General features: G+C 42.2%; 1 protein-coding gene across 3 annotated transcripts in view; it reads right to left on the bottom strand.

The window, feature by feature from the left end:
• The window catches only part of SLC22A3 (solute carrier family 22 member 3), a 50,665-nt gene that overhangs the window by 4,101 nt on the left and 27,515 nt on the right, over nt 1–19,049 (bottom strand). For all 3 annotated transcript variants that reach the window (XM_073337843.1, XM_073337844.1, XM_073337842.1), the window contains exons 4-8: nt 17,207–17,375; nt 14,868–14,985; nt 6,033–6,130; nt 5,696–5,910; nt 2,012–2,120 (exon numbers count right to left, since the gene is read on the bottom strand). In XM_073337843.1, the coding sequence (XP_073193944.1) occupies nt 2,012–2,120; nt 5,696–5,910; nt 6,033–6,130; nt 14,868–14,985; nt 17,207–17,375 (709 nt within the window). The remainder of the gene's footprint in view (nt 1–2,011; nt 2,121–5,695; nt 5,911–6,032; nt 6,131–14,867; nt 14,986–17,206; nt 17,376–19,049) is intronic.

Genomic DNA, 19,049 nt, shown 5'->3' with positions numbered 1-19,049 from the left:
TGAACTCATGAGAAAACAGAGGGTTACTGAAAAATAATATATTGAACATAGCAGAAACTAACAGGAAATTTTAAAAGAATTCCAGCCACTTTAAGGGCCAGATTCTGCCACTGGCACATCAGATTGCGAATTACCCAGTGATCTTCCCTAATGGGATTTCAGAAGCCGTACCTCTGTGGAACACTAATCCTAAATCATGGCACACAACGCCTTTCTGCATTCAGACCTTTAAACTAACCAATCTCCAAAATAAAATACTATTGGCACCATCCTTTTGCTTTAGCTACAGCATGGACTTTAGTGTGGGTAGCTGCCCATCTAAGTACCCAGGGTCCCTGTGGGCTTCTGCAGCCCCTGCTGAAGCTTAAGCTGCCACTGCTTCACTGCTATTGCTTCTTCTTCTGCTAACTATGTTGAAGCTAGCTCAGGTGTATCTACACATGCTACAGTCACATCTCCATTTGCAATGTAGACATACTCTTGGTTGATGGGGATTCTATGATCAGCTTTGTCACCGTCCTCCTGGATAACCTGGGGCAACTTCATTTAAGTTCTCGGTGCCTGTTTTCCCATCCTTAAAATGCTCAGACCCAAGCTAAGTTAAATTAAATGTGGAAAGAGTTTGTGAAACACTGTATCAAATGCTTTACTAAAACCCAGATATATTGCATCTGTGTTTCCACAGCCATTCACTTTCTTATTTTATCTTTAAAAGTTATCCAGACTGTTGCAATATACCAAAGATCTTCCAATCTAATTTCAACATGACACAAGTGAGAGTCAGAAACTGACAAAAAAAAACCAAAAACTGAAGGAGGAATGGAAGACTAAGGGTAACAATTACCAGGTTATCTAGTTACCCAGTAAATCAAGTGTCTGGACAGTAGGAATGTTTTATATATAATTGGTTTGATGCACAGATAATAGGTTAGTTGAACAGGTCTATTTTCTTATGGGGTAAATTTTCTACTACATTTTATCTTTAGGAGCACTCAAAGTTTATTTGATTATGGTGGTGGGGCGAGCACCCATCCCAGCCAGGAGGGGTTAACAAGCTCCTCTGGGCGCAATCAAGTCCTACCTGGAGCAAGCTGCCCCTGAAGAAGGGAGGTTCCGTAAGAGAGTAAAGACAAATCCAGAGTGAGAGTGCCAACCCCTTAAATCCGCAGAATAGTGAATGCTGAGTAGGAAGGCTGCTGAAGATCCTCCATTGCCTAGATCCTCTGGATAAGTAGAGGAACCTCTAAATTATTTTCCTTTCTCTCAGCCCAGAACACTCAGCCTGGGCCCCTTGGACTGCAAAGGGGTTAGAGAAATCCAGCCCTAACTCAAAGAATACTGACCTATTTGCCTTGCAAAGCACACCAGGTGGACCTGGACTGCTTTGGGGTTGCAGGACTGTTATATTTTGCCCTTTTCATTTGGCCTCCTGTGGGGGAGTGCTGAATGAATCCCCGCTACTTGTAGCTAGAAAGACACTGACTCTGTAACAACCTCTGTAGCTGAAGGAAGGTACTTGGAACAAAGGGAGGTACCCCTGCCCGGTCTCTCAAAAGGGGGCACTCTAGAGGTAAATCCTAAGACAATTAGCTTGTTTATTTCTTTAATGGGTATCAATTTAGACCGGGTTAGCTGCATTGCTATACAGGTTTTGGCTTGTTGGATAGAAAATACATCCTTCTGAGTAATGTCTTTCCTTTACAGGTCTTTGATTATGTTGCCTCCTCTGTAATTTGTCTCCCATGGGACACTATAACGCTGCATTTTCAAATTAAATAGAACGTCTTAAATTATGGAGACACCAGTCACACCTCCCTATTTAAGGTGGAGTTGAGTTCTGCATTTAAAATGCATAAGAAGAATGTCTTTCAGAGAGGTGCTGCCAAATTAAGCCTGAACACGGGCACAGTTACACTGTAAAGCCATTTACTATTCCAATGTGTCTAATGCTACCGAAGGCAACTTCCTTAAGTTTAATGTGGATTTCAGCTGTGCATGAAACTACAGTTACCTTAATATTGTAGGATACAATTCACTGTTCACAAGATACACAATTTCAAAAGCCATGGTGATTCCCAGTCTTCCCAGGGTGGCTACTGTGGTTTTCAACCACAGGGTATCTGTTAACAAGGTAAATTCAAAAAGAAAGGTTGATGAAATGTGTTTTACCTGTCAGCTGGAAAGCATGGGGCTCATTCCACTCTCCCTTACGTGGGTTTCACACTGGTGTAACTCAGCTGAGTTCAATGGCATTACCGCTGATTTATATTGGTGTCAGTGAGCAGAAGCAAACATCAGGGCTAGATTCACAAAGGGATTTAGGGACCTAATCCAACATTTAGGCACCACTGACTTTCACAAAGCCACTGCTCAGCCTATGCCTACACCTGGAGGTGCCTAAATTTCTGCTGGGTGGGCAGGCACAAAGCTCCCTAAATCCTGATGCCGCCTCACAGGCAATGGAGCCTTCTTTCATGCCACAGCCCCAACAGGATACTCAAGCAAGGTGTTCCCCTGCCTACCTTGCCTGCAGGGCCCACTCTGGTGGGTGTGCTCAGAACATGAGAACCTACGATTTAGTGAGCAATTTCTGGCTTTTCTGGCTGTAATTGAAAACTGATCAAGGGAAATCCTTTTTACACAATGCATAATTAGACTGGGGAAAACATTGCAACAGGACGTCACTGAAGCCGACATTCACAAAGAGACTGAACATTTCCATGGCTAATAAGACTATCCAGAGTTATGATTGTTAATCATCGTTAATGCTAACAACAGATTTGGATGGGATATTGGGTTTAAGCCATTTCTAACAGGGAGCTGGATGAGACCTGAAGTGGGGCAGATGAACCCAATCTGCCTACCATGGAGTTTTGACACTTTCCCCTAAGGCATCTGGTGTTGGTCACAGTCAGAGACAAGCTAATGGACGAGATGGACGTTGGGTCTGATCCAGTTGGCCAATTCCTGTTTTCCGGTACCTATATCTTTCTCAAAACTACCCTCCAAGCCTGATCAGGAAGAGTTACATCAGAGGGACCCTGGATCAGGTTTAAGGAAGAGTAGAACCAAAAGGGCATTGCTGCCAGGTATCCCTGTGTGCTGGTCTCTATGGGTGTTCAAGGTTTGCCTACTCGTGCTTTGTTGTGTCACCCAGGCCAGTTTGAAGACTCAGAAATCAATTCCAACCCACTGACTCAATGAAAACGTGTTGCATAATGCCAGGTGTGGGAAAATGGGTGGTGAATGTCGTTGCCAAGCTCCCATGATCCTACCCAGATTGTGCAATCCTATGCTTCAGGCAGGCTGCTGGTCATTATCCAGGTGTGACGCTTCCCCCCGCAACATTTTTCTAAATCAAATTATAATCAGAGCTGAGTCCGACTGACTCCCAAATAGATCTGGGCAAAAATGTCTCTTGGCCCCATAGAAAAGTCCTCCAGAATTTAATAAAAAATGACAATTTTTTTCTATAGTTTTTTTCACCATCCTATAGATTTTATGATAGAAAATTAAATGCCTGCTATGGAATTCTATAGGATGGCTCAAAAAAACTCTAGAAGGGATAGCATTGTCTATGAAATTCGATAAAATTTTAGAGTAATTTCTAGACAACCCTATCAAATGTTCAGAGGTCTCCATAGATTTCATCCCTATTTAATGGTATAGGATCTTTTCCATTAAAGACTTCAATATTACTAGTTCATGAAAAAGAGAAATTCATCTATTTTCTTTTTGTCTTGAATTTTTTGCAAAAACAAATTTTTTTTGCTGGTAGAAAAACTTATTGAATCCCCCAAATCTGTTTGCGTGCACGCCTATGTGTGTGAAAATGGTGACTTTCTCCTGGCAGCAAATTCAGAGAAATCAGACACACACAAAGGTAACATTTGAGGACAGAAAGGGGCAAAATTTCATCCTGGATCAAATTCACGAATAGAGTTGAAGCTGTTTAAATGGGAGAATGATAACTGGGACAGTTGCTGTCATAGGACAAACTTAAAGAAAATATTTTTTCCTGTTAAACTGAATAAATGTTCCGTTGCTTTAACAGAAGGATTGTAATGACTGGAACCATGGTACTGGGATGTCTGGCTGCATGACTGCCCTGTAGATTACATGACACATTATAAACTACTTACTTTTAGGCAATAATAAAAATACCTGATGCATAATAATGCCCATCACTGATACCATACTTTCCATCCAAAGCGCTCTGCAGATGAGGGTAAGTATCATTTCAAACTGCTTTACAAACCAAGGGATGTGACTTGCCCAAGGTCATAAAGCAAGCCAGTGACAGATCCAGGAACAAAACTCAGATCTCCTGATGCTCAGACCCTGGCCACTGAGCCTGGATTTATTGAAATAACTGAGCTGCTGAAACATGTGGTGTTGTCTTAAAGTAACTTTTGAATAAACTTTAAAAATGAGGCTAATTGTGGTAAAACTGGACCCACTGAGGAATGTGTTTCTGTGAAGGATCTTTTATTGTGCTTCCAAACCCACCCGTTTTCATAGGCTCCATTTTACAGCTCTTCTCTTGGGATATCTGCCTGCTAACTGTTGCCTTGTGGTATAATTTCTGGAGCTGATAGCGCTAAGGCGAATTAGTATTGGCAACCCTGACTTCATTCTGCTGATGACATCCTTAGGGAGGGGTGATCCTTTCTAATGGTCATTCAACATCCTGTGTAGCTCCAACCTAAACTACTCTGAAGCAAAGAGGTGGGACTTCACAGTCAGGGAAAGGCTGTCTGTTCTCTGTCTGCCTTTAGTCTGCAGCACCTATGAATGCTTACCTGTTCGCTATAACCACATAGTGGAGAGACATCAGTTTATAGAAAAGAATCCCTTGTCAGGGGTGCTGAGTCACACCCCAGAGTCACCCTGGTAGTCCTTGAAGCAGGACAAGAATTACTAAAAGGGGAAGCCAGATCCTCTACCTCTGGTCTGTCCCCTTTGAATTACCAGCTGGTGATTCCCTTTGTGAAGGGGAAACCCATGGGGGTGTCAAGCCAGGATAGCTGGCTCTGTACCACCTGCTCCTAGCCCCTGCCCCATGCCAGGGACAGGCTGGATGAAACGAGGAATGGACAGAGCACACTGCACTCTGGCAAGCCCAGGCTAATGGAATGGCCTGTTACTGAGATTAGAGCCAAGAATCTGACTCAAGAGCTGCTAAGACTGACCAGCAGGAAATATATCATTTAAATAGGTTTGTTTCTTTTCTCAGACACTGATTTATTTGGAGATGGGAAGTTTCCCCAAACTACCAATTTCCTGGCTTCATATCTGTATGATAAATATCTTCCCGGCCAGGGAATGAGTGTATTTCCCCTTTCTTCATATTTTTGTTCTGTAGTTGGCATTATCATTTGCTAACTGTATCACAACACGCTTTTTACCTTGGTCCACTGCTTCAAAACCTTTGTGTGGCTTCAACCTCTTTACTCTAGGAACTTCACAGAGTAAATAGCGGATGCTCTGTAACCTGAAGACTTTAAATCATGATTTCAGGACTTCAGTAACTCAGCCAGAGGTTAGGGGTCTAGTACAGGAGTGGGTGGGTGAGGTTCTGTGGCCTGCAATGTGCAGGAGGTCAGACCTGATGATCATGATGGTCCCTCTGACCTTAAAGTCTATGAGTCTGTGAGATAAATCACTGATCTTGGGAAGCTAAGGAAAGAGTTACCTTCTGGTAAGAATGCAGTAATTAAGCATGCCACTCCCGCCACTATGTTGCTTATGGCAAATGGAAGGCGTCGGCCAATTCGATCGATTGTCAGTAAAATCAAGAGAGCTGCAGGTAATTCCACAGCTCCGGAGATGAAAAAGTCTAGGTAGAGGTTTCCTCCTATAATTCCTAGGCGCATAACAAGCCCTTGGTAAATCAGGGCACTTGTAAACCTAAACAGAAAACATTGAGACAAACACAAATAAATGTAAGCAGCTGACTTGAATTTCAAGTTTGAGAGAATCACAATACCGAAAAAATATGACACTCAAAACCCAGTAAAATTGGGACTTACCAGGCATACATTAGAATCAACGTGTATTTTCTCATATGGGGAGTTCTAACCAGATCGAGAAATGATGGATTACTAACCTCTTCATCTGTAACTGTGATCTACAGAAAAGCAAACATCAGAATCAGCAGACCATAGGCAGGAACACAGGCCACCACAGCTGAGCTAGTTCAGCAGCTATGGGAGAGGGCTCAAAATGTAATACAGCTGCAGACTAATTTCCAGCTCCTTAATATTTTGTAATGACAATATATATGCCAGAAAAAATACAGCTTATTTTCCCGCTCCTATTGAGTTTCAGGAGAAAAAAACCCATATTTTTACTTGTAAATGTGGAAGTGGACTTAGAGGTCCCTGGGAGGCAATAAACCTGGCATCCTGCAATGCCATTTTTACAGCTGCTTTTCAGGGCAGAATTGAACTTTAAGGGTGACACAGAGAAGGAACTCGATTGTGAGTTCATTCCCCACAGCCAGCCCATGAAATTGTAATGGTTGATGGTCAGAACAAAGGGGTGGGTCTGCAGAGGGGTAAGAGATGGAGAGAGCAAACAGCAATGGCCTTGAGAGTGTTTTTGATACTACAGCTGAGTAGCAGGAGGAAAAGTAGGGAGGAGGACACTATCAAGAAGTGAGGCCAGGGTGAAAAGGCCCAGAACAGAGAAAGATTAATGTCTGCCTTCCCCAAAACATTTAAATGAAGCAGAAGGCAATGGGCCTTCAGAATGTGCTTATAGTTAAGAATCTGCACAAGCATTCTGCTGATTTAGGCCTTTTCCTTAAAAATCTGCAAATTATTTAGAAATATCAATTAAGCAACCCTTCCCCGAGATGAGGAGGAAAGTATCGTTTTCTCCATTTTACAAGTAGGTAAAATGAGGGTGAGAAAGCACACGTGACTTAGGGCCTGGCTATACAAACAGTTAGACCACGGCAAACTGGGGTGTGAATCTCTCCCATGCTAGCTGCCTGCGGTTTAACTGTCTGTATGCACTCTGCGGGTGCATGTTAACAGTTCGCTAATGCGCTTTGAGCTACTCCCAGTTCAACGAGGACTAGATCAAAGCTCTCTCACAAACTGTTAATGCACATCAGCAGGGAGCACATGAACAGTTAGACCAGATTCATACCCCAGCTTGCTGTGATTTTTGTGTAGACAAGCCCTTAGCCAAGGTAATACAACAAATCAGCAACAGAATAAGGAGTAGAATCCAGGAGTCTTGATTGAGATTTTTAAAGCTGTGCAAGGGATTTAGTCTCACATAGTCAGTGGAAGAGGTGTGGCTAAATCCCCTGTGTTGCTTTGAAAGTCTCAGTCCCTGATGCTGGGTCCCTTGTTCTAACCACTCAATAGGTATCGTTACCTCCCCACCGATGGGGCCTTGCAGAGCAAACAGCGAACCAAGCAAGCACAAAAGAGGATTGATAAAAAAAGATGAGATTGTGGAAAGAGAAAGAAGGACCCCCCCCCTTCTCCCATCTGTGCTGTGAAGTCAATGGAAATTACTTTGTGTGGTGGGGGGAAAATGAGGCCAAAGGGAATATAGAGACAGAGACCATGCTGATTGGTGAGGAGAACAATAAACTTGGTCAAACAGCATTGCCCAGTGATCTGATTCTAGTTCAGCCAAGGCTGTATACATGAATTTTATTTTGTATTTATTCCTCATCTCATAATATATAACCTTAACTTTTCAGTGAGATAAACAGCCCTTTGAGTGGACTTTTAACACCCCCTTTAACAAAAAGAGTGTCCCAGAACATTGGAAGTGTTAATGAAACCCCAGTTTGCCCTGGGTTCTCTTCCATTCCCTTTCATCATTGCTAGGAACCCTCTTCCCATCTTTACAGCTATTTTGTTTTCTGTAACGGAGTGAGATGTTTTCTCAAAGTTGCTTCCATTCTTTACATGCCAGCTCCCACTTTTTTAATCCTACAATGTGTTTGTCAGGCACTCATTTACATTCCAGATCAGAATCTGCTGGTTGCTGACATTTGTTATGGGCACACTCATGAAGGAGATAAAGCTGCCTTCATTTTGTTTATAAGAACATGTTGGCAGTGAGCAGCATGTGAACCTTGTGCAAATATGGTATTCATTTTCCCATGCAGAGATAAATGAAGCAGTCTTAACACAATGCCCTGTCTGTCTCAAGTGCCACTAACACTAGTTGGAAATAATGTTTGAGTATGATTTATGGGCTGGGGGGAAAGGACATTAAAATCATTGCAAAAAAACTCTTAACTCTTTTAAGGTCAAATCTTGGCCTCACTGAAATCAATGAGCGTTTTCCCATTGACTTCAATGCAGCCACAATTTCACCGTTAGTACCCAAAGACATGTTATATCCTAACCCTGGGAAGAGCAAAGAGATTTTGTATAAAATGATGTACTTCATCAATTCCTATCTCATTGTTTCTACAATGGTTTTAAAAATTCCAGTAAAAGTTGTGTACTTCACAAGCTTCGGTGCGGATCCTGCAAACTCTATGCACTGTGACAGTCTCCAATTCAGCAGCCCATGTCTATTCAGCATAGAACCAAGCCTGGTCTTCACTACGGGGAGATAGATGCTGCTGCATCGATTTAGCAGGTCTAGTGATGACCCACTAAATCAATGGCAGAGTGCTCTCTGGTGGACCCCTGTACTCCAGTTCTCTGAGACGAGTAAGGGCTGTCAACCGGAGAGTGTCTCACATTCACACAGTGCAGTGAAGGCACTGGGGTAAGTCAACCTAAGCTATGTCGACTCCAGCTGCATTATTCACGTAGCTGGAGTAGCATAATTTACGTCGACTTACCCCCATAATGAAGATAAGCCCTAACAAGCTCTTGAAGTCAGTGGGATTTAAGCATAGACTTTAAGTGCTGTACTGAATTACAGCCACAGCGTATAAAATTAAGAACATGTGTAAGTCTTTGCAGCATCAGGACCTTAACAACATGAGCAAAATCTTCTGTGCATGTTCAGAGTGAGATTTTCCAAGGCTTACATCTCTGTCTAATCAAAATCAGTTTTCACTAGAATACTCCAGGTCATTTCTCCTCAGAGAGGATACTATCCACATCTATCCCTGCCATTTTAATGCAAGAGATCTTTTTTTAAAAAAGACAAGATTTTTTTTTTATAATGGGAAAATAATTTGTTCCTCTCTCCTGTCACTTAAAAATGGATGAAGTGATTTTGCACATATGCTTACAAAACATTCATCCTTGTGCAGAGACCAACTGTAAAACATTTCAGCTTGAAAAATGAAATTTGGGGGAAATTGTGCACAACTGAGAACAGGGGGTTACACTGGAAACAACATTTAATAAATTATGACCAGTCTCCTACTATCACAATTCTGTAATACAAATACTGAACAAAACAATGCTCATCTGTCTTCGCTTCACACTCATTACTTGAGCTAGTCAGAAAATATAACATCAAAGCAGAAGTGTTATGCAGAGATTTATTGGTTTCAATGAATATTTAATCAGGAAGGTTTGGGGGTCTGAGGGAAGGGAGTGGAGAGCGAGCGAGGGAAAGACTCTCTTGATGGTTAGGCACTGGTCTGGGATGTGAGACACTCAGGTTCAAAGCCCTGCTCTGCATGATTCAGAGGAGAGGTTTTTCATTCCCATATCACTCTGAATCAGGCATGTGTCCCAAACTCTCTCACGCATACTCATTCTCTGTCTCTCTCAATCAAAAGCTCAGGTTTCAACACAATTATGTTTTTGAGAAAACATTTGAAAGGCTTTTGACTTGTTCCAGTGAGGAACAAAACCAACATTTCAGAACCTTGAAAATTGCAGTGAAACAGAAGTGTCCTCCGGTCACCTCTATTCATCAACATGGTATCTGAGTGCCAATAAAGGCTCTGATTTTCTGGGCATCTAATCCTTTCAGGCTCTCTTGAAAATCTTAGCCAAAGTCCATGCATGTTATGGTGGATTCTCTCTCTCTCTCTCTCTCACACACACACACACACACACTAACGCCTTTGTAAAGCTAGAGATAATTATCAGGAAGACAATTCTGGTATGAGTAAAAATGAGAAATGTACTTGACCCCCTATTAATGCACTTCCTGAAATATCACTGTCTCCTGGGCACAGCATCAGGAATGACAGAAGTTGTATATCAAAAAGGTCCCAGGAACAGATCCAAAGTGCAGCTCAGATATTACTCAAGGTTAAGCAGTTGCAGCTGTGAACTGGGGTCATGACTGTGACTATTTCTTAAGAATGTCAGCTGAGATCTTAATAAGTGTGATGGGAAAAGATGCAAGTCTCTATATTCTAGTCCAGGTTTTTAAAATACTGAAGTGTAGAAAAGAGAGATTAATCTGAGAACATGAACAGTTTTACTGACTTCTGTCTCACTCATGTATCTTTCCACTTCATTTCTCTCTTAACTGTTTCAGATTACACGTCTGTAACTGCAGAAGATGCTATTCCAATCTAGCTAGTTTACCCCACTCAATCTCTTGGGCTGGGGGTGACACTGACATCATCTTGGCCTGCATAGTGGAAATGATTTACTAATTTCTGGCCTAGCCTTTCACTGGTAATCAAAACTTCATCCATCACACTGCTTCACATATCTACAGCCATCCTGTCCTCTAATTATATTCTGTTGGCCAAGTAAATGAGTGGCCCAATACGTTGCCTATTCCCACACAAAAAAATGTCATTAATGTAAGCTTGCTCCTGTGATTAATATAATGTTCACAGAAACTCCATAACAAGAACATTATGACAATTACACAAAACTATGCACTAAAAAGCATGGAAATGACTAGTTAAGGAAAGGTATATGGATATTTCAACATATCCATCCCTGCTGATATATGTGTATCTATAAAACATATAACTAATGATATATGTATGTGTTAAAATAGTTTGTAAAGGTGTCAGGAAGGTCAGAGTTTAGCTTGTTTGTGAAATATGTCAGGTGAACTCTTACATTTCAAAATTGTCATTAACTGAATGTATGAATTATAAGGATAATGGAATATTTACACATATTAATTTCTATGCTTTTTCGCACCTCTTTTTTTGCAATGGAATATGCAGTTTTTATGAGGACTATATTTATCATAGGAGCAACCATGAGTAACTGACACTGGGTGGGAGTTGTGACTAATTCAAAGAAATTTTTTCTTACAGTGTAAATAAAATCATGCAGATTTGGGCAAAGTGTCCACTTTTGTGGAGGAAGAACAATAACTTGAAGGGATAAATGCCTAGTCTTCTGTCCAAGGTGGGTGAGGAAATATCTTTTATGGGAAAAAGAAAAGGAGTACTTGTGGCACCTTAGAGACTAACAAATTTATTTGAGCATAAGCTTTTGTGAGCTCAAATAAATTTGTTAGTCTCTAAGGTGCCACAAGTACTCCTTTTCTTTTTGCAGCTACAGACTAACACAGCTGCTACTCTGAAACTTATCTTTTATTGGACTAACTTCTGTTGGTGAGAGAGACAAGATTTCGAGCTTACATAGAGCTGAAGAAGAGCGCTATGAAATTCAGGGTCAATGTAGTATATTGTGGCGCAGTCTCTTTCAAATTAGTCACGTGTAAGGCTGTGAGTTTGTCACAGAGGTCATGGATTCCATGGCTTTCCATGATATCCATGACTTCTTCAGCGGCAGGTAAGGCTGGCCTGGGGGCCGCCTGAGCAGCTCAGACAGCCCCTGGGCCAGCCACACCAGCTGGTGCTGGGGCTGTCTCGGGCCACCACCCCCCAGTGCCACCAGCAGAAGGAGTTTGGGGGTGAGGAGGCTCAGGGGTGGGGGTTGAGGTGTGGGAAGGGGTGAGGGTTCTGGGCAGTGCTTACTTTGCGCGGGGCTCCTCAGAAGCAGCGACATCCCTCGGCTCCTAAGGGGAGGCATGGCCAGCGGGCTCTGCGCTCTGCCTCCGCCTGCAGGCACCGCCCTCGCAGCTCCCATTGGCTGCAGTTCCCGGCCAATGGGAGCTGCAGAGTCAGCGCTCAGGGAGGAGGCAGCATGCAGAGCTGCGTGGTTGTGGCTCTGCCTAGGAACTGAGGGATGTCACCGCTTCCCAAGCACCCTTTGCACTCCCTGGGGCCACCCCCACAGCACCCGCAGCATCCCCTGGGGCTGCCCACCCCTGAGCACCCGTGGCACCCCTGGGCCACCCCTCTCCCCAATATTTAGTCAGGGATATATAGAAATATAGACTCATAGAATATCAGGGTTGGAAGGGACCTCAGGAGGTCATTTAGTCCAACCCCATGCTCAAAGCAGGACCAACACCAACTAAATCATCCCAGCCAGGGCTTTCTCAAGCCTGACCTTATAAAGCTCTAAGGAAGGAGATTCCACCACCTTCCTAGATAACCCATTCCAGCGCTTCACCACCCTCCTAGTGAAAAAGTTGTTCCTAATATCCAACCTAAACCTCCCCGACTGCAACTTGAGACCATTACTCCTTGTTCTGTCAAGTCATGGACTGGTCATGGGCCATGAATTTTTGTTTACTGCCTGTGACCTGTCCATGACTTTTACTGAAAATACCCATAACTAAAATGTAGCCTAAGTCATGTGTAATCACCAGAAGGCCTCCCAGGGTAATGAGTCTCTGATATGCAGACAAACTCAGGTCTGCATATTCAGAGTCCGTAGGAACCATCTTGTTATGTAACTTTTAAAGATGGTTCTAGTTTAAACTTTATATCCCTGGAGTCACTCTGGGTTCCTGATGTACAGGGGCTGCAGCATACCCACAAGGAAGATATTCTCAGCTGCGGTTTGAGCATTGGCCTGGTAAACCCAGGGTTGTGAGTTCAATCCTTGAGGGGGCCATTTAGGGATCTGGGGCAAAAATTGGGGATTGGCCCTGCTTCAAGCAGGGGGTTGGACTAGATGACCTCCTGAGGTCCCTTCCAAACCTAACCTTCTAAAAAAAAAAAAAAAAAAAAAAGTGTGATTCATGTTAGAGAGCACAACAGTTAGTGTTCAAGCTGCACAAAAAAAAGTCATTGACAGCAAACCTCCCCACCCAGGGAAAAGAGAGAGAGGCAGTTTTACTTCAAACCCATGAATCACAGACAAAATCTTTCCTCTAACCCATTTGGGGGTTATTGTGAAACTTTACCAATGTTGTTCAGCGTGCTGCTGAGTGAATATTTCCTACAAATATTTTTTCTTTACCAGGAACAAGTTAACCATTCCTTTTAAAAAATCTTAATATGTTCAGTGGTGGATAGACTGCAGTCCTCTAGGGATTTTCTCCAGTGAAGCTAATGATTTAAAACAGATCTTCTAAGGCGAACCTGTGAGGTTCTGAAGTCTGACATTTAACTTCCAAGCCTGGCTTGTAGACTATACCTACAGATCTCTTGACTGACTGTTGCTGATAGGCTATTTGTCTACATGTCCAAAGCTAAAGAAAGTACTCTTTTGAAACCATTCAATGCAATGAGATATAGTCCATGGCCATATGTAATGCCATAACACTATGACAATGTATACTTAACCATGTCAGTCCTTTCACCTCCATCCAGGGCCACAAGAGAATTCTGATTCCATCAGGTATCCTCCCTTTTGCAAATGGTGAACTCATAGTCAATACAGATTCTGCTTGCCCTAGTTTAAATTTTGGCCATCCCTTTGCTCCTGTAGAGAAACTCTTGGGAGGAGGGCAAATCTGTGGGTTTCAGTTCAGAGCTCCTCTTAGATCCTCCCTTTGGGCAGGAGGGGTTTGGGACCCAGTGGACCAGCCAAAGGAAGCAGCAGCAGCTCCCAAAGACCCTGATGCCTCCATGTGATTTGCCAGGTCTCCTGGACCCTCATTCCCTCAAATGATGGTCCAGGAGTATTGGCAAATCACGTCCAGGTTCAGCATGTAAGTTCATGCTGCAAAGAGCAATGCAAGCTTTCATGCAGCTATCCATATATGATGTTCTAGGAGAGGAGCATGAGCAGCAGTGTCATTGCACAGTAGTGCTGATACTGCCCACTTAAAACTGCAGTATGCTTGAACAACACTCCCGTGCCTTAGTACTGTCTCTTCCCCCTACAATCGGTATGCCCTCTAAAATTTGGCACGGCCCTTAACAAGCAGAATAGGCATGGAGGGGCTATTATGCTGTGCTCACTATGTTTAATAATATAGCATTACAGTAGCAATCAAAGACTCAAATCAGGATTAGGGTATCCTTGTGCTAGGCTTTCTACAAATATGTAGAAAGACACAATCTCCATTCTGCAACATAATTTAAGGCCCCTTTGCTGCGTTGTTCCTACTCCGTTGCTCTGAACCACAAGGTCTATAATTAGGGCTGACCAAGAAAAACATCATTACAAGAAATATGACCAAAAAAAACCAAAACGAGAAACAACTTTGTTAGGGAATCTTATTAACCAGCTCCCCCCCCCCCACTAAGTACTTAGAACCCACTTCCTTGTTCAACCTTTATTTTTTAGGACTGAGATAAATATCAGCTCCACAATGAGACTAACGGACACATCCTCCACATGGTGTACGTCAGCTGACAGACTACTACACAATATTGTCGGATCATAAGCCGTTATGAAAGATGCTGGCCCCTAGTGATTTAAGATGTCTAGTATAGTTCTTTAAGATATGGGATGTTTAGTGTGAATTTTACATTAGTAACTCAGCACTCCCATCTCTTATGACTTCTTGGAAATCTTCTCATTTCAACACGTGTCCTTTCAATAAACCTACTTCTTCCTTCTCAAGAGAAAAAAAAAATTGAGCCAGACAATCTGTTCACGGTGTTGTACTGTAAAATTCTTCTAAACCAAACAGAAAGGCCACTGGTTAAAGATCAAACAAAACTGAAGCAAACATATGGTAAGTACCTCAGAGTAATATGGTGAGAGATATTTCCCATTATGCTTGGCAATGGTGTGCATAATGTTTAATGCCTTTTCTCCTTTTTTGCGTGTCAGCAGCCAGCGTGGAGATTCAGGAACTGCCCTGTAAAAGCACAGAGGGAGGCAAGGATTTTGCTTAATAGTGTCTAGAAAACCATGGGAATCATCACCTGCATTAACACCTAATGCAGTGATTCTTCAGCCTCTCAACAAGATAGAAATTCTTCCATGGACCCAGCTCCCCAGTCAACCTTCAGCTTGACTCTCAAAATACTTCATGCCATGGACAACCAGGAAGGTCTATGGACCACAGCTTGAGAACTAGTAGATTGTCTACAGTTTACATGCAACTTTCAGCCATTTATCTTTATCTTTTTTTATTCAAATAGTTGTTAGATCTTGCTCAACTTTCCTGAAAGTTTCCTAAGGCCCAGAAGCCGTAGGGAATTGGTGACAGGACATGTAACTTTTTGCCTCTACATTGGAGGTCCTAATCTAGTTCAGATCAAATGGTTGATTGATGGCCTATGTGAAAGGAGTTGTTGACCTGGTCTAGTTCTTAGCATTGCCCTGCAGTAGTAGCTGTGTCAGTCCCAGGATATTAGAGACACAAGGTGGGTGAGGTAATACCTTTTATTGAACCAACTTATCTTGGTGAGAGAAAGAAGCTTTAGAGCCACCCAGAGCTCTTCTTCAGACCTCCAGATTTCTTCAGCTTATCTCTCACCAACAGAAGTTGGTCCAGTAAAAGATATGACCCCACTCGCCTTGTCTCCAGTGCTTAATGTATAATCAAAGAGGTGCTGGGGCTCAAGCAATTATATGTTGGAGCTCAAGCAAATTTTTTACTGTCAAACTGACCTGGCAAGCGCAGAGGTACCAGGACTATGAACTGCCAAGCCTAGAGGTGCCAGAGCTCAGCCCTGGCACAACTTAAGCACTGCTTGTCTCTCTAATTCTTAGCAGACAGTTAAGCATGGGATTGGGTGATTGTAGAGTTCGGATTTAGTCCCAGCTCTGTCACTAGCTTGTTGTGAGAACTTCAACAAATCTGCCTCAGTTTCTCCAACTGCAAAGGAGAATAGTTACCCACCTTTGTAAAGTGCTTTGAGAGTTTTAGATGAAAACCACTGTAACTCTATAACCACAAAGTTTTATTAAAACTCACCACCAGGGTTTGCACTAAGTGGCACCTTTCTGACAGTCTCAGAGAGGAAAAGGAGTGAATGACATGGAGAATGAATTACCTGTTTAACCAGAGATGTAGTTCCCTTCAGGTCAGGGTTGAGGCACACAGCTGGGAAGAGAATGATAGGTAGGTGCAGCTGATTCAGAAGTAGCGCATACTTCCCCACACTGCCCTAACTAAAGTACTTCAACCTTGACTTGGAGGACAACTCCTACAAGAAAGAAGGTAAGGGAGTTCACTCTCCATTCCTGTTCAACCCTGGGCCTTTTCCATTCCATTCAAATGAAATATTGCTTGTGGTCAAGCCAAACATACAAGTTAATTAACATCTCTGTGTGGTTCTTGTTCCCCTCAAGTGTTTCCTGGCACTTTGAAAGTCCCTGACCTTCCAATAATCTCTTTGTAGAATACTGGGTGGGGGAATCATAGTGCCACAGAGTCAAAGAGTAAATTAACAACAACAAAAATAACATTTAAAACTTCTAATGGGTGTTGTTCTACCAATCATTGCTCTCGCCCCTCTTTTCGTATTTGGTACATTGAACTCTGCAAGGCCAAATTCAGTCCTGGTGTACCTCCTGTGTACTCAGTTGAATTACATCAGGGAACAATTTTTGGCTCAAAATGTTTGCTTGCCTTGTGAACACCTAGGAAAGAACTGAATGAAATTCCTTGGCTACTACTGGGACAGTATTCAGTCACAAATAAATGTAATTAAACTTTCAAAAACATGTATATGAGATCCTCCAAAGAAGTTTAATTTGGAATCCAGGCCTATGAGACCTCTACAAGGCAACCAGAGAACTTTGGAGGATGGACCTAGTGGTAACAAAAGTCCACCCATGAAAATATAGGCATATTGTGAAGGACATTTTTGGTGGATTCCAGACCTGTAAAACCTATTTGGAAATGTCAGACTATGGGTCTTGTATAGTTTGACTAATCAGAAAGGCATTTTATCAGGCCACAAAGTTTTTTTTTTCACTTTATATTTTGTAACCAGGTCTTAATCTGAAATGCATCCAACAGTAATTTCTGAAAAGTTCAGGGAAACCCTCTTTTTAAGAATTCTCTGATCTAGATCTGAATACAAAGTATGAACCTACAGAGGTCAAAATGAACACAATAACGTTACCAGTAATACAGCAGGAAAAGAAAACTGGGGAGCGTTACGGCCAGCTGAATCCCCTGCCATGTGGGAACCAGGTAAGCAATTCCAGGAAGAATCATTATTCCAAGGGTGAAGAACATCTGTATCACAATTCCAACAATCCTTCGCTGATCTGAGCCAACTATTTCTGTCACTGAAGAGAAGGGAAAAACAGAAACAGAAATAAACCCTATTCAAGTTAAAAATATTACATTTGCAATGTTGGCTCACAGTTATGCAGGAGGTTCTACCTTGGATTACAACTGAAGGTGCCCTTTTTCTAAAAATTACGTGTAACCCATGTGCCTAATAGGGAGTTATTGGGGGGGAAAGGGGAAGGAATGAGTGTCTGGGTCACTGTTGCTAGGCCAATGCACAGTTAGCGTTCCATGTCCAGAAGTTTCTGGAATTGGGTGCTGTGCTTTTGGTCATACTCAGTAGGCTCCCTGTAGCTGGACTCAGACTCCACTGACAGCAAATAGTTAGGGCAGCTGCTTTATAAAAAGACACATGACCTACATGGGCTGGGAGAAGCTCAGGAACAGGAGCAGGCTGGCTTCCCCTAACTCTGAAGCATTTTGCAGCCAGCTAGTGCTATGGCTAACTCTGCAACACTGGCAGGGAAGCACCGGCAGTGTTAGTTTCTCCCTCCCATTTCCTCTTTCTGTGACTATCTTCTTTCATTTTAATTATATACCTGGAATGTTATTTGATGTTTAGCTAAACTGTTTTAGTTAAATTGCCTTAACCAGTATGGGTCACAATCTCTCTTCTTAGTTAAGTGTGATGCTAGAGAAAGAGTCATCTGTATTTGGCTCTTCTCAGTTTCTTATTTTTATTGTAACAGGGTTTTTAATTTATATACTTAATACTGATTGGTTGGTTAATTGGTTGACTAGCTGATTGAGTCATTCTACAGTTCAGCAGAGAAGGAGAAAGAGTCTTCGTGGGCTTCAACTGGAGATTTCTGCATGCAAGAGGCGGGAATATATTGTTGCAGTGCTTTTAACTCAGCAGGCTGTTTTGAGTTCATGAGCAAAGACTGAAGAGAACTCCAACCTCAACTTTTGGAACTCTGAGTTACTTCTCACTGTGAGTTTGTGGGGACTAACCTGTTTAGATTTAATTGGTTTGATTTTTTGTTTCTATTTATGTATAACTCTGAAAATAATATATGTGGATTATGAAGTAGCCCTGTTATGTAGTAGAAAATAAGCTATTATTATTGTGTTTCTTTATCATTATAAGAGTTTATAAAATTGGTACTTAAGAATTAAGTTAATTACTTTTGCTCTTTTTTTTAACTTGATTGTGAGGAGGTTGACCTCTGCAGATGCAGAGGAATTTGTATCACCGGTGATTGAGAGCTCCTTAACATCAAGACTCAGAGACTCGATCTGAATACATTGAACTCCCATAATCTTGTCCCAGTAAAAACGGGTTCAGTATAAAATCTAAGATTCTTTGGGGGCAGCCTCTTCTTGGATTGTTCCAAAGTACCGTGTCAATAATTTGAAGGGTATATCTCCAGGATATTACAGGAACCAACCTCCAAGTGTACTGAAGTCAATGTTTTGGTATAAAGTATATGTTCCCCAGAGATCAATATATGAGGCATAGTAACTTAGGCCACTGATCAGCCTTAAACATACCTGCTGGTAAAGCAAAGGGATAAATAAATCACATTGACCAAGGCATGGTCAATACCAGAAAGTTAGGTCAGCATAACTACATCATTCAGGGAAAAATCACCACCACTAAGTGGCATAGTTAATTCACCGAAGACATCAGTGGAAGAATTTCTCCATTGACCTAGCTACCACCTCTC

Source organism: Lepidochelys kempii, chromosome 3 (assembly GCF_965140265.1).
Source record: "Lepidochelys kempii isolate rLepKem1 chromosome 3, rLepKem1.hap2, whole genome shotgun sequence".
NCBI classification, from domain to species: Eukaryota; Metazoa; Chordata; order Testudines; family Cheloniidae; genus Lepidochelys; species Lepidochelys kempii.
The sequence above is the reverse complement of the archived record's forward strand: the minus strand, read 5'-3'. Positions and strand labels throughout refer to the sequence as shown.